Source organism: Poromitra crassiceps, assembly GCF_964638095.1.
Source record: "Poromitra crassiceps genome assembly, chromosome: 16".
Classification (NCBI taxonomy): Eukaryota; Metazoa; Chordata; class Actinopteri; order Beryciformes; family Melamphaidae; genus Poromitra; species Poromitra crassiceps.
Genome location: NC_139645.1, coordinates 25,282,666 through 25,298,519, shown reverse-complemented (window position 1 = coordinate 25,298,519; position 15,854 = coordinate 25,282,666). Strand labels below are relative to the sequence as shown.

The following is a 15,854-nucleotide window of genomic DNA, read 5'->3' as shown; positions in this document are numbered from 1 at the left end:
AGTTGCTTACTTTTACTCCTGTCTGGTTCTCCTCCAGACTGTTTCAGCTGGAGTACATAGGAAATGTCAGTGTCTTGCAACTGTGCCTGCAGTAACTCCTGCTGTGTTACTTTTATGTCTGGTTGGATCTCTGCAGCTATCTCCTGCACATGTGGGCTGCAGGTAATGGCTGAGATCCAGTCCACGTCATGATCTTTTTGTGTTTCAACTGCACTGAATATTGCACCTAACACATCAGGAAAACACTGCTCTGTGCACTCCTCTATGTAAGAGTCCATACTCACTGGTGCGCGGGACAAGAAGTCTGCATCTATATTTGTCCGTCCTGGACGGTACTTCAGCATGATATTGAAATCGGCTAGCTCGGACACCCAGCGATGTCCAGTCGCGTTCAGCTTAGCTGTGCTCAGCACATACGTGACAGGGTTATTATCACTGTATACTGTTACAGAGGGCGCATAAAACAAATAGTCCCTAAACCTGTCCGTAACAGCCCATTTTAGTGCTAAAAACTCCAGCTTCCCTGAATGTAAGTGGTAGTTTTTTTCTGCTGGTGTGAATGTCCGTGAGCCGTACCCTATAACTCTGAGTTTGCCGTCCTGTCTTTGATATAGGACCGCTCCAAGTCCCTCTTCTGAAGCATCAATGTGCAGAATGAATGGATCCTCGAACCTGGGATAAGCCATTACAGGTGGATTAGTCAAGACATCTATTAGATAGTCTAAGGCTTTCTGGTGAGTATCAGTCCACACTATTTTCTGATATGGGGGAGGTTGTCCCGTCCTAGCTGGCCGACAGTTGGACTTTGACTTTGAACTTAGAGTTCCATCAGCTGAAAGTAAGTCGTACAGGCTTTTTGCATGGCGAGAGAAATCTTGCACATAGCTTCTGTAATAACCTAGGAAGCCAAGAAGTTTCTGCAGCTCTTTGATGTTTGTAGGGGGTTTTGTTTTGAGCGCCTGCACTGCAGCAACTTCCTTATTATCCATCTTGTAACCCTCAGCTGAGATCACTTTTCCCAGATAACGCACTTCGTTTTTGAACAGATCACATTTATCTGGTCTTAACTTAATTCCCCAGGCTTGCTGACGTTTTAGGACAGACCTCACATCCTCAACATGCTGTGTGAACGTTTTGCTGTAGACCAATACATCATCTAGGTATGGAATACATATTTTGTCCCTGAGACCTTCTAGGCTCTCTTCCATACTGCGCTGGAAAGCTGCGGGTGCGTTTGTGAGGCCAAATGGAATTCTGTTCCATTCGTACAGCCCCCATGGGGTTGTAAAGGCTGTGACTTTCTTGGAGTCCTCACTAACGTTACCCTGATGGTAAGCTTTGCCTTGGTCCAGCACACTGAACCAAGCGTTTCCACCAAGACCATCAAGTATCTCCTGTATTCGCGGTATGGGGTGCCTGTCTGGAATTGTCTTTTTATTAAGCCCCCTGTAGTCTATGCAAAGTCTTAGGCTTCCGTCTCTTTTTCTCACGCAAACCACTGCAGATGCATATGGGGAAGTGGATTTGCGGATGAATCCTTTGTTTAACAAGTCCTGGATGTGGGTCTTTACCTCGTCATACAATGCTCGCGGTATGGCATTATATGTTTTGGCTACTGGAATATCATCAGTCAGCGTAATGTCCATTTTTAGATTTTTTATGTGGCCTACATCATCTTTGTGCCTAGCAAATGCACTTGATTCCTCCCTGAGCATTTGTTTTGCTATCACCTGCTGTTCAGTGGTCAAGCGGTCCACATTGACAGGTGGATCCCACAGCTTGTCTTGGGAATCACTCTGTGATTTTTCTGTGGTGGAGTTAGGTGGAATTTGAGGATTTTCAACGACTACTGAATTAACCTGGTTTTCCTCAGAGTACACTGGGTAACAGTCTGTTATCCTCTGTATGCTCCCTATCACCACTTTTCCTGGCATTGTTAGATCATGATGCATGGCATTTCTCACAATGATGTTCACTTTACGTGAGGAGCGAGAAACGTTTACTAGTTGACATGTAATTTCAAGTCCCTCCTCTAAAGAAATGTTTCCTACAGGTTCAAAGAGCATTTCAGTTACACAGACTGAGACTAACCTCAACCCAACCCTGAAATGGTATTGCTGAACCATTGGCAGCTCTCAAGTCTAGAAGTTCGTCATCACTTAACAAATCACTGATGGGATTGGTTTTTGCCTCTGGTAAATTTTGAGACTTCCATGCTTCACTCATGATGGATACTTGTGCTCCTGTATCCCATAGGGCTTGAGTCTTAACGCTATTCATTTTGCACCATACAAGACACTTTTTGCCTACTAGTTGTGCAACTCGCTTACGTTTTGTACCAGTGTTTTCTAGGTGAGATGATGGGTCTTTATTTTTTACTTTTGATTTCAAAGGTGCTGAAGGCTTAGTGGGCAGTTTTTTCCTTTCCCCTGTACTCGCATACAGATGTACAGGCTCTGTGGGTGAATTCAGTTTTGGGTTTGGGTCATTTTGGGACTTTGATTTTGAGGCTATGACGCATCCCCCTGACACAACCTCCTCCCGTTTCCCGACTGATTCTGTCTCCCGCCTACTCTGCACCCTTTTGCCCAATGTGTGTCACTCCCGCACTTGAAACAATGATTACAGTCACTGTTGTCGTGTTCACATGCTACACATCGTCTCTTTGGCCTCCTGAAAGCATTAGCAGATGTTTTGGGTGGGTTATTATCACCTGTCTGTCTGCCACGCTGGACAGTTTGCACAAGAGATGCTACTTGGCCTGTGAGCTCCCTAATTGCTGTATTGCTCTCCTGTATTTTTGTAAACAGGGGGTTTTCTTTGGTCTGTTTGCTAGGTTTAGCTGAAACAGTCGTTGACAAAGTGTCAGTTTCATCCCCGTTCTTCTCTACTGAGTTCAGACTTGCCCTATGTGTGGCTTTGACAGCGCCTTTAATCTTTTGGGCCCGCTCATTTTCATTATATTGAGCAGTCTGCATTTTCTGTAGCAGCAGCTCGTCACTACTATTCTCATCCTGCAGATACATCCTCATTTCTGCTCTTATGTTATCATTTGACAAGCCTGTCATAATGGACTGAGAGCATTGGCTCTGAACTAACTCCCTGTTGTATTTCAGGCCAGACTGGGCACGCTCAGAAGCAAATAATATTTTTTGACGCAGGTCAAGTACTCGGACCAGAAAGTCAAGTGCTGTTTCTCCGGGTCCCTGTACAGCTTTTGTCAGTTGTTGGTACAATACTGTTGCATCCTTCTCTGCATAGTGGGCTCTTAATATCTGTCTGAGAGTAGCAAGGGTGAGATCTGTTTTTCCCTCTAAATAACTCCTCAGCTTCAACCCAGGGCTTACAGCACGTATCACTGCCTCCACGATTTCCATGTTGGGATAGCCCTTTCTTATGCCACTTTCAATCTGGTGCTCCAGGCTACTAAAGCTTAAATTGTCTCTTGAGGTTGACTCACCAACATGTCCGTTTATCCTGAAGTCCTTTCTGAAACCACTGGAAGAAGCATAGTAGCCGGTGTTAATGGAATCTCTGCCTCTGTGTTGAGCTCCATCCTCCCGCGCTGCTGCTGTCTCCCGTGATGGCTGAAGCGGTGTGCTGCTGTCCTCTCGTTGTCCTCCCGACGCAGGCTGCTGCAGGCGCGCTGTCTCCTCCCCCTCCTCGGTGGTCACAGGTGAAGAGGAAACTGCTGGTGCTCCCGCGCCGTCCGTCTCCGCTGGGTTCTCTCGCAGCAGAGCGTCCAGTACATCGCTCAGTTGCAAAAGCGCAGACATGCCCTCGTCTTCCTTCTGCAACAACTTGTCACGCTCGCAAAACTTTATAACGTGCTTCACCAGTGCACGACGAGTTTTGTCCTTAATTGCCTCGTTGTCTCTGCCGGCAATATGGCACTGTTCACAAACTCGGTGTAGTTGCTGTACATTCAGTTCAAGCAACTTTTTTTCAATGTCCATGAGAAACTCTTCTCGGTGCTCCGACATCTTGCTTCAATGTTTTGCACTCGTTATCACTCGGAAAAACAACAAAAACGGCTCGGTGTCTTGAGCTAGACGCAACTGTTAGCAACGATAGCCTAGCTTAGCTTAGCTCTCTAGCTGCTAGCTTGCTAACCTGTTGTCATGCACTGACACACCTCGTGTTTTTCTCCCGTTGGAAAACTCACTCTTCCGCCGTGAAGTACTGCTTTTATCTCGGTGGAACCTCCAAATTGTTACACCACTTACACAGCGACAGCAGTAAAGGTGTAGGAAAATATTCATTTATTACTTCACACGGTCGGCAAGGCTGGCAAAAACTTCTGATGTCTCAAGATACAACCGCATCGAACACACGCTTCTCAAGTCTCTCTCTTACTCGTCTTCTTCTACAGAGGCTTGTAGTGCTATGTCACAGACACCTTACACTGCCACCTACTGGTGAGTGAAAATAAGTGTATCTAACAGAAATCAACAGAAAACTAATGTCAGTCAGTGCACAACATAATAAATCAAAGGGATCTGCATGTATCAAAACAAATGCTTCTTCGACCATTCTTACAGGTGCTACACATGCCACCTAGAATGTTCAGCTGTAATAATTTGAATTGTTATAATAGTATGATCAGATCTCGGTCACCAATCATACATGTTGCTACCTTGGAAACAAGAGAAGAATAAATGAGAAAACAATCAATATGACTACCTTGTCCTCTAGGCCAGTGGTTCTCAAAGTGGGGTCCGAAAAAACTATTTTCACTATAATTCCATCCATAAGTATCACAATGACAGAATACATGACTATTTTGGTCATGGGTTTCATACACTTTCTGTAATAAAACATCCAAAAGCAAATAGCTTATCAGATGGGGGACCCTGAGACAAAATCTTATCAAATGGGGGTCTGTGGTCTAATTTGTGTCAGTTTAGGGGTCCTTGATGTGAAAAAGTTTGAGAGCCACTGCTCTACACCATGTGTATCTGTTTAAGTCAGGATTCTGTATAGCCTCCAAATGTCCACTAGATCTAGAGATGCCTTCATTCCTTGAATTTCACAGAGAGCCTGGGGATGGTTATTGTAGGAATGAGTACCTGCACGCTCTTTGTTTATATTTAAAACTGTATTGAAATTTCCAACTATGATATTTTGGTTATTCTCTTGAGAAGAGATAATACTATGGATTTCCTCTAAAAGATTGGATTATCTCCATTTGGAGCATATATTGATTATATTGATATTATAAGTAGAGCTGGGTATTGGTTCAAATTTCAAGAATCGATTCGATTCCGATTCACAAGGTTGCGAATCGATTAATCCCGATTCGATTAGATTCCGATTCGATTAATTTCAATATCGATTTGGTTAGTGATACCAAAACGTGTTTTTTGAGCTGTAACCTGAATTACATGACTGTCCAGTTATGTAACACAGGGGTTCCCAACCTTTTTTGCGCCAAGTAGATAGATGGGGAAAAAAAGTTGCAGACCGGTTGTCAATTTTAATATATTTACTCACCAGGTGGTGACAAATATACAAATAACAAATAACAAATAACAGCCTTTTCATCTGTCAATAAAGACACTTTCACAATTATGCACAGTGATTTGATTTCAGCCTATATAATTTCTAAAAGTAGATATTAATGATCAAACATTTCCATTTATGTAGCCTACAGTATTTATGTTTTTGTTTCAACTACAAACATGAATAAACGTCAACTTGAAACTATGTTTCAACTACCACACACAGCATAATATTTTAGCCTGTTTATTAAAAAATAATAAAAATAATAATAATAATTAAAAAATCGATCTCTGGACATATGAATCGATATCAAAGGATTAAAATTAAAATCGATTAAAAATCGGAGAATCGATTTTTTTAACCCAGCCCTAATTATAAGTTATCTATTGTAACATCTAGCATAGATCTCTATCTTCCATTCTCATCAGTTTGGACAGCGTGGACTGTGTGTTGCAGTTCCTTCTTTTTTCTGATCCCCCCCCCCCCATTTTCCCCCTAGTTTTAATTGGCCAATTTCCCGCTGCTGCCCCACTTGGTGCTCCAACCTCTGCCGATCTGGGGAGAGCTGTAGACTAGCACCATGTTTCCTCTGACACATGCGCAGTTGCCAGCCGCTTTTTTTCACCTGACAGCGGGGAACTACACCAGCAGGACGTAGCACGTGGGAGGATCACGCTATTGCCACCCGTTTCCTTCCGCCCTGAACAGGCGCCCCAACTGACCAGAGGAGGCGCTAGAGCAGTGACCAGGACACACCCATAATCCGGCTTCCCACCTGCAAACACAGCAAATTGTGCCTGTATGGACGCCCGACCAAGCTGGAGGTAGCATGGGGCCGTGAACCTGCGACCCTTGTGTTGTTGCAGTTCCTTCTTAAACAAAATCATAACCCCCCTACTATTTCTAAGGCCATGACTAATATAGATATATATCCCCAGTCCATTCGGATTTCCAATTTTTAACTCACTTCCTAGATTTGATAAAACCCTGCAATATTTGATTTGCTCTGATCTGTTGCTTCCGTATAGACAATTGGAGGGTTCAGGTTAAGTTAGGGTCCAGTTAGGGTTAAGTTCCCCATCCAATTCAAATTCTGCTTTTATTACAACTTTTCCAGATAAACTGCCATCTGAAAATTGTGTCCCCAAAAAAGTGGATTCTGGACCATAACTAAATATTTATTTATTTATTTTAAACTACTTGGCATTTAGATGTATTCATCTGGTCTGTTACAGAAAGTTTTCAAGGAAAATGGGCTAATCCTGAAACAGAGGAGTGACAGTCTGTCTGGTTTCAGATGGAAAGACTATATAAGGCTGACATGATGCTGATCCACACTGACAACATGCTGAAGTCCATTGGATTATAAGACACTGGATTGGTTAAAGCTTTAATGGAATATTGTATTTTATTGCTTTATTCTTTATTCAGATTGAGTGGTTGCAGCTTGTTAGAGACTGACTGTGACGTTCTGACCTCAGCTCTGAAGTCCATCTCCTCCCATCTGAGAGAGCTGGACTTGAGTTACAATGACCTGCAAGATTCAGGATGGAACCTGATCTCTGTTGGACTGGACAGTCCAGAATGCAGACTGGAGACTCTCAGGTAAAGTCAGTTTACAGTTTTTTCTCAGTTGATTCAACACATTTCCCAAACTGAGGTCCATTCTCTCAAAACAGGATTCCTGAATCTGCAAAGGTTGTCCTGAAGGTTTTACTTGATGATTTGACTTTTATTGATACAGCTTCACGCCAGTGAAGCTAGTTGAAAATAGAGCAGCTAGATGTTAAACAGTGGGAAGGTGACAACATCATCTACCCAGTTTTAACATCTGTCCTCTGGTTACTAGTTAGAGAATTCATATTACCGTAAAATGTCACTGAACACATTTAAAGCAGGCTAGTTTTGGTCCTGAATTACAATGTGGAGATAGTTCCCTGTGAGCTGAGACTGTGGAAAGCCTTCCTGAGCTACTGAGGCTGCAGATTTACTATCCATTTGTTTTTAAAGTGTTTCCTAATTTATATCCACTTTTTTATTTTTTCATGGCTTGTTGTGCAGCATAACAAATCATGTGCCATTTTGGAGGATTTATTGATCCAATCACCTTATAGCACCATGTGTGGAAATCAAACCAGTTTTCCTGTCAGTGTTAGTGGGGACCTGCTTTAGACCAGGGCCTCAACAGTACAGTCTGTCAGTAGAAATCATACAATGATGGCATTACATATAAATGTCAGTAAGCCTCATCAACACAGTCTGTCAGTAGAAAAATGCAATAATGACACAATATAACAATAGCATGTCTTCTTGTGCTTCAGGCTGAGTGTCTGTCAGCTGTCAGAGAGAAGCTGTGAAGCTCTGGCCTCAGTTCTCAGCTCCCAGTCATCTAATCTGAAAGAGCTGGACCTGACTAACAACGACTTCCAAGATTCAGGAATGAAGCTTCTCTCTGCTGGACTGAGGAGTCCACACTGTAGACTGGAGAGTCTCAGGTCAGGATCACCATTACTGTTTAACAGACCATTTAAATTCTACTCTACATTCGTCTGAAAATACCTGAACTCTCATTTTCCTGCTGATGTAATTTTTGAAACCAGCTGAGAAACCAAAATGCAATGATCTTTGTTCTCCAAATATTGAGTGAGATGCAGCCCTTTATGTCTTGACTGTTTCCAAACTGTTTTGAAAAAAACGGCCTCAATGTTTGACAAAGTAAGCTAGTTATGCTTGTCACCCTAACTTTATGAGCTGTATTTGAATTTCACAGTAATTATTACAGAGACTGAAAACCAATGGTTTATTTTACTAAAATCTTCTGAAACCCCAAAACAGCCAAAATCAGCATTTTCTTATAAAATCACATTTCTACACAAACAGCGGGCCTGTGCTACATGTGACTGATTTTGTCCGAGCATGTCACATATAATAAGTGATTTCAGAGCAGTTTATTAATGGGAATATCCAACATGTAGCTGGTTTTAAGAGCTTCCACTGAGAGCTATGATCTCTTTTTTTAGAGGGTTAGGTTTAGGCTCAAAATAAACAATGACAAACTATTAGTGTTGTGTGAAGAAGCTGAATATGTTATTACAAAAATGTTCATATCAGGCGATGTTGAGTTTCATAACTATGCAAAATCACTATTTCTGTAGGTTTCAGTGGTTAATGTTGCTACTGAATAAAAGTTGAAAGAGTCCAATTTAATGTCAAACACATCTTTACTGCCACAATACTCCCCTTAGTTGTAACATGGAGGTTATCCAACACCTGACTGCCTTCAAGACAAGAATATAAAGTAGTTAGCAGGACCAGATGCAGCTGGAGCAGTTTGTAGAGTTTGAATGAGGAGAAAACCTCCTGAAAACTCACATTGAACACGTTGGTGAACACATTCAACAACAGATCCTCCTGGAAGCTTCAGTTGGTGCTCTCGGCTGAAGGCCATTCAGCTGCCAGCTGGCTGCCATGCAAAGAGCTGAACTTTGTGTCCATGAGAAAAACGTTTGTCTACTCATTGAGAATGCTGGCATCGGCAGCCAACATTACTATCTTTCAGATGCTAGCAGGCCCATTTTAAAGCGAGAGTGAAGATACTAGTACCATATGAAACTAGAAGACCTAATGCATCCATTGGTACCAACATGCCATGCTAGCTTGTTGTGAAGAGGGCTAAATTACCCTACAATTTATAATAATATAATAATAAATAAATTCTGTAAATGACTAAAGGAAAATGTTGGTCATGAGGCTGACCAGTTGAGAACCTCTGCGTTTGTGTGTGTGTGTGTGTGTGTGTGTGTGTGTGTGTGTGTGTGTGTGTGTGTGTGTGTGTGTGTGTGTGTGTGTGTGTGTGTGTGTGTGTGTGTGTGTGTGTGTGTGTGTGCAGGTTGTCAGGCTGTCAGCTCACAGAGGAAGGCTGTGAGTATCTGGCCTCAGCTCTGAGCTCCAACCCCTCCCATCTGAGACAGCTGGACTTGAGCTACAATAATCCAGGAGCCTCAGGAGTGAAGCTGCTCTCTGCTGGACTGGAGGATCCACAATGGAGACTGGACTCTCTCAGGTATGGAGAGGTTAACGTCTGCTAGAAGGCTGTGCCAACTTGTGAAAAACTGATGTTTGGTCAGGACCCCTTTTTAACGCACTGGATACCCCTTTTAGTTATAGCTAAATATTAATACTAGGCGATTGGAGCAGGCATCGTGCGTGCAGTCTAGAGACAATAACACAGAAGCCTTGCTTTATGGTGGAAAAGAAGCGTGGTGGACGGCGAGGGATTTCATGAAGTTTATTGAACCAGGCGATCACGTCCCCCTTTGTTGAAATTACTATTAAGGACAGGAGGTGAGCCTTATTGTTTTTAGGCTAATTATAGTTTTATTATTATTTTCGTTTGTGATTCATGCCATGAATGTCACATAAATGATATGCAGCTATTGTGTGACTGTGAGGTTAAATAGAACTTGAACTGAGAGAAAGACGAGACGTGATATTTTTTTTACGGGGGGGGGGGGGGGGGGGAGAAACAACGTTAACAATTAACCGATTAACTGATTGTTAAGTTGCCCAACTAACGGTTAAGGAAAATGCATGAAATTCCCATCCCTATAGCGAACGTGGAATGACGGTGCGCAATTGCCCGACTGGGTTACACTGGTAGTTGTTTGACGAGCTGTAAACTAGACTATCTCGGTGAGTACTCAACCAATAGTTATAACTGTGGCCCGTGCATCTCTACTGCACGATGATATCGGCACAACATCGTTATCAGACGATAATGATAGCCTTATAATCGGAAATGTAATTTCTGCCGCTGCAATTATGCTCAAATGCTTGAATTAACGTTGTTGTTGTCGCAAGCGGTACATAGATAGCTCTGTGGAGCCGATGGGAGCTACTATGCGGTTGTGCTAATGATACGAGCTGATATAGCTATGTATTTGCTGCTAAATCCAGCTGTGGATCCTCATTGTAGCTTCATGCTGTTCAGTTCTTCAGTTATGAAGGAGAGGCTAAATCCAGCTGTGACTCCTCATTGTAGCTTCATGCTGTTCAGTTCACACAGTTCAGTTATGGAGAGAGAAGATTTTGAATGAAACTGAAACGTTCAGCTGTTGATCCTAAATCTGAGAGTGGATTCAGTCGCTTTGAATAGTATGAACCAGAAGCGGAGTGGACAGCCGCTTGTCACACAGACACACACACGCGCGCACACACACGTGCGTATGCACACACGCACACACACACACACACACGCACACACACACCCACACACACACACACACACACACACGCACACGCACACACACACACACACACGGCCTCTTGTTACATGACGTCAGGCTCCACACTCATTACTCGTTACCTAACTTTATGATGGTTAATTTAAAGAGTCTCTCCTCAACACTGCAGCTGCTCCTCCAGTTATTATCTATCAGTCTGTCTCCTCAACACTACAGCTGCTCCACCAGTTATTCTCTATCAGTCTGTCTCCTCAACACTGCAGCTGCTCCACCAGTTATTATCTATCAGTCTGTCTCCTCAACACTGCAGCTGCTCCACCAGTTATTCTCTATCAGTCTGTCTCCTCAACACTGCAGCTGCTCCACCAGTTATTCTCTATCAGTCTGTCTCCTCAACACTGCAGCTGCTCCACCAGCTATTTTCTATCTAGCATCTGATCACTTTATTTCTTTAATTTAATGAACCTGGCACTGACTGGCTATTATTTTGTTTATTTTTTTGTCGATTTTTGCAGCAATTGTTTATTCTATGACATTTCATATAGACATATATTTTCAGAGTGCTCCAGACAGGTCCCGCATTTCACGTTATGCAAAGCTCAGCTCTATTAATGCCTTAATCTGCTGCTCTGAAATAAATGTTTTATTTGATTTTGAATAGTAGTCTTTCTTGTGTTGTTATTGCGCTTTTCAGAGGTTATTATGGTTAAAAAGTCCAGAAATAGGCATAGTGGGTATATAACCTATGTTTTACGATATAAAAATATTGTATAAAAAATAAAAAAAATCGAACAAAAATCAAAAAAAAAAAATAATCAGCCCCCTCCCCAGTTATAAACCGCCCCCTCAGTCATTTCATCCTGGCGCCGGCCCTGCTGCAGCTGTTCTGTGTCTGTCTTTTGTTCTGTGTCTTGAGGCCAAATGTAGTTTTTCAAGTTCATGAGGTGGGAGAAGAAAAACCACGCTGCTGTCTGTCAGTGGAGGTTTATTAAAATCTGATAGAGAACTGAGGCCTCTGATTACTGGTGCTACTAGTGTCCAGTAAACTAAAAGCACAGGAAGCCGCCATATTGGTCTGCAGTAAACGTTACTATGGTTACAGCCATTATTGACAGGAGTGGAGTGACTCGTGTTAGCGTACAGACTCAGTCTGGTCATGTGACTCAGGTCTGCACCAACATGAACATTGACTCTGATTCATGAAGTCAGTGTGAACAGAGCTGCTAGAAGCTGTGAAATATTGTTTGATGTTGAATGGAGGATATTATTGACAGCGTCTGGAAAATCACTCCTATGGAAGGTTATGAAGGTTATTTGTTCATGATCAAAGAGATGATGCTGTCTAACTTTATTTACCCCCCTCCCCCACAGTGTGGACCATGATGCAGTTCGGTGGTTGAAACCAGGCCTGAGGAAGTGTAAGTGTGTATTTAGTTTGATTCAGTTTCTATTGAAATAGAAAGCTCATGTGTGACATCTATTCATTCAAATCCTATTCTGAAACAAGATGGCTGACAAAATGTGTTATGATGAAATTGAAGAAATGAACTGTCAGTCTGTTAATACCATAAAACTTCAATTAAAAGCCAACTCCCATATAGACACCATTCCCTTTCAGTGGCCAGATGTCGCTACACGTTTTGAAACATACATTTTTATTTTTTATTTATCTGTTTGTTTATTTACTTGCATTCAAACGTCCCAGGTCAGATCACTACAGAGAGAAAAAATTGCGACCTGAAATTCAAGCTGTCAGTTTTTTCTTTTTACTGAGAATGAACCGTGGAATGGCGGTGCGCAATTGCCCGACTGGGTTACACTGGTAGTTGTTTGACGATAATGCTCGAGCTGTAAACAAGGCTAGCTTGGTGAGTACTCAACCAATCTGAAAAAATTATGTCACGATAAGTCCCTTAGACACATACAGTGTGGAAAATAGGGTCCAGGTTGGGAAAAAAACGCAATTATCCTTTAAGCGCCCTCACAAAGTTTGAAGTTGATCCGACAAATAGTTCTAGAGATAAACCACTTTCTGTGTTTGCCAGTAGGTGGTGTTATGCCGAGTCTGTGTGCATGGGTTGAGGTGTGTGTGTGTGTGTGTGTGTGTGTGTGTGTGTGTGTGTGTGTGTGTGTGTGTGTGTGTGTGTGTGTGTGTGTGTGTGTGTGTGTGTGTGTGTGTGTGTGTGTGTGTGTGTGTGTGTGTGTGTGTGTGTGTGTGTGTGTGTGTGTGTGGGGTGTATCGGTCACAAAAGTGACATGGGGTCACATGGTGACTAACAGACAGCGCTACCTACCCTGCCTCCACAACTTGATTATAGGAGCCCGACTTACGGGCCGGGTTCGGACATAAACATTGAAGTCGCGTTCGGGTTCCGGCCGGGCTCGGTCACATAATCAGTCACTTGTTTTTGCCTTCAAATATATCTATCATCAGCTCCTGAGCTAATTTACTACGTTAATGAAAGCACCTGAAGGCATCGAATAAAACACGCCCAGACAATGCACTCTGCTCTGCCCGGAGTCAGCTGCGTGTCGGCTGGTGTCGCCGACACCGTGCAGTACTTCTTTCAGCGATGTGGGACTGTGTGGGCAGTGCACGGCACGCACAAATTAGGCTGTTTGGTGTTTTGCTTTGTACATTACGTATTAATCATTGACTGCTTTGAATTACGAGGACTGATTTTGGTTTGGGATTATATAGGGCTGTTAGGCTGGTCGCTATTTGCTGTTGTTGCTTTAGGCCTAATATTAGGCTATAGCTTTATTTTGCAACTAAACTCCCTCAATGTGCCATCTATCTATTACTTTTCTAAAGCCTTGTAAGTGCGCCTTTATGGTGCCAAATTCATTATTTTCCTATTAATCACTGCGCTCCGGGGGGGAAAAAAATCAGGGAGGGGGTTCGGGCCGGGCTCGAACAGATTATCAATTGGACACCTGTCAGTGTCGGCCGGGCTCGGCTAATAATGTGACGGGCTCGGTCGGGTCGGCAAGGAAAATTCAGCCCGAGCCCAGCTCTAATATATAATAAATAATAATAATAATGATTGGATTTATATAGCGCCTTTCCAAGTGCTCAAAGCGCTTCACAGAATCATTATTCGTTCACACCATTCGTACCGGTGGTTCGAAGGCGTGGCAGCCACACAACGGCCCCTCCGACCACCATCATTCATGTCTACATTCATACCAATCATACGAGGCAAGGGGGGTTAAGTGTCTTGCCCAAGGACACAACGACAGCAGCTGGGAGGGAGTGGGGATCGAACCGCCAACCCTTGCGTCATTGGCCGACCCGCTCTACCTCCTGAGCTAAAGCCGCCCCATACACACGTGAGCACACACACACACACACACACACACACACGCACACACACACATAAACACACATACACACACACACACACATACACACGCGCGAACACACACACACACACATACACACATACACATAAACACACATACACACACTGCTGCACACAGCTGCTGCAGGAAGGCCTCTCTGACAGCAGGGGGCAGTCTGCTGACTGCTGCTCTGAGCTGCTGCAGGAAGGCCTCTCTGACAGCAGGGGGCAGGAGAGGAGAAAATGGACCTCACTTTCTATTTCCCCTGAAGAACACTGTTTACACACTCTCAGTTCTCTGGGCCTCCATTGCTTCTTATGAGGCAATGGAGGGAGGCTGTCAGGCTCGGAGGCGCGCGCCATTATCATTATAAATGTAAATAATATTCCTGGAATGCGTGTTTTAATGAGCCAGTTACATTTCTTTGCATTCTTAGACATTACCGTTTGATTTAGTTTGCATACTTGCTCAAGTTAGTAGTTAGTTTATGGGCTAGAAACTCTGCCAGATGACAGGCACTAGGCGCCATTTTCCCCTTCATTTGGAAGAGAAAATGATCCTGAAATGAAGATTTGATTGACAGCTGCATATCGTGAAATGATTGGTTGAAATGGGATAGACATTTGATAGTACTAGGTGATGTCAGCAAACTGTAAATTACTGTTATCAATGAAATCTTGAAAAACTAACTTTTGATGTGAAAAAGTGTGAAAAACTAAAGAAATTAGATTGTTGTGATTTGTTTTGCATACATTATTAAATAGGTGCACTGTAGTGCTGCACGGTTAATCGAATCGCAATCGCAATCGCGATGTCAGCACGTGCGATTACATAACCGCAAAAGTGTGCGATTATTTTATTTTTTTCCACGTCTTTTTGAGTGTGTGTGTGTGTGTGTGAGAGCCTCCTCTAAACTAACGTTACACGCGACGCAGCAAACACACGTTTCTCTGCCATCACACTGGGCATCAATACTAGCGGGAGACTTCTCCCATGGACTCCCGCAAATAAGTAATGTTATGTGCAGCAAGGTTACATATTATCTACCGAGAGGGCGAGAGAACATCCATGATCGCTAACAGCAAGCTATGCTAATAACTAGCTAGCCGTTCGTTCAGAAACGCATGTAAACAGCCGTGTAATCAGTGAGAACGTCAGTAAAATAAGGAGAGAGCTGCAGGTGCTTATGCAGAACTAGTGCGCGATTAAGTACACAGTGGGGATGACCCGCTGTGATGAAGAATATAACGAGATTAACAAGGTTGATAGCAAAACACTGTCGCAGCTGCCAGCACTGGCAGCATCACCTCCAGGCTCCTAGCTAGCCTGACGTCACATGACGCCTTCATGGTCCCTCGTTAAAAGTCTGCAGATGCACGTTCTCACCTCTCTCTCTCAAGAAGCGTCACGTGAGTGTGGCGTTTAAGGCCATCTGTCGCTACAAAATAAAAAAACGGGATGTATCATTCATTAGTATTGCTGGACAAACATGTAACTAACTTTGCAACTTTGCTGAGCCATCTTCTATGTGCTGTAACACAGTGCAGTTTCTATTTGACTGGTGTTTCTTTTTTACATAACAGGCAAATGTCTCAAAATGTTTTATTTTTTTGTAAAGATAATTTAATTTCAAATTGTTTTATTTTTTTTAGTTTTAATATATTTTAAATTGTAACATATTTCATGTATTTTAGTCTGTGATATGTGAAACCATGGTATTTTTGTCCAAGGTTATCATACCGTCAAAAACTCATGCCGGCACAT

At 42.9% G+C, this 15,854-nt stretch overlaps 2 protein-coding genes across 2 annotated transcripts in view; both read left to right on the top strand.

Moving 5' to 3' along the window:
* Positions 1-15,854, top strand: part of LOC310791545 (uncharacterized protein) — a gene marked incomplete at both ends in the record, with an annotated part of 557,869 nt that overhangs the window by 380,162 nt on the left and 161,853 nt on the right. The window lies entirely within an intron of this gene.
* LOC310791123 (NLR family CARD domain-containing protein 3-like) overlaps positions 1-15,854 on the top strand; it is a gene marked incomplete at its 5' end in the record, with an annotated part of 67,740 nt that overhangs the window by 48,182 nt on the left and 3,704 nt on the right. Inside the window, 3 exons of the mRNA XM_083652823.1 lie at positions 6,934-7,107; positions 9,470-9,565; positions 12,117-12,163. Of these exons, the coding sequence (XP_083508949.1) occupies positions 6,934-7,107; positions 9,470-9,565; positions 12,117-12,163 (317 nt within the window). The remainder of the gene's footprint in view (positions 1-6,933; positions 7,108-9,469; positions 9,566-12,116; positions 12,164-15,854) is intronic.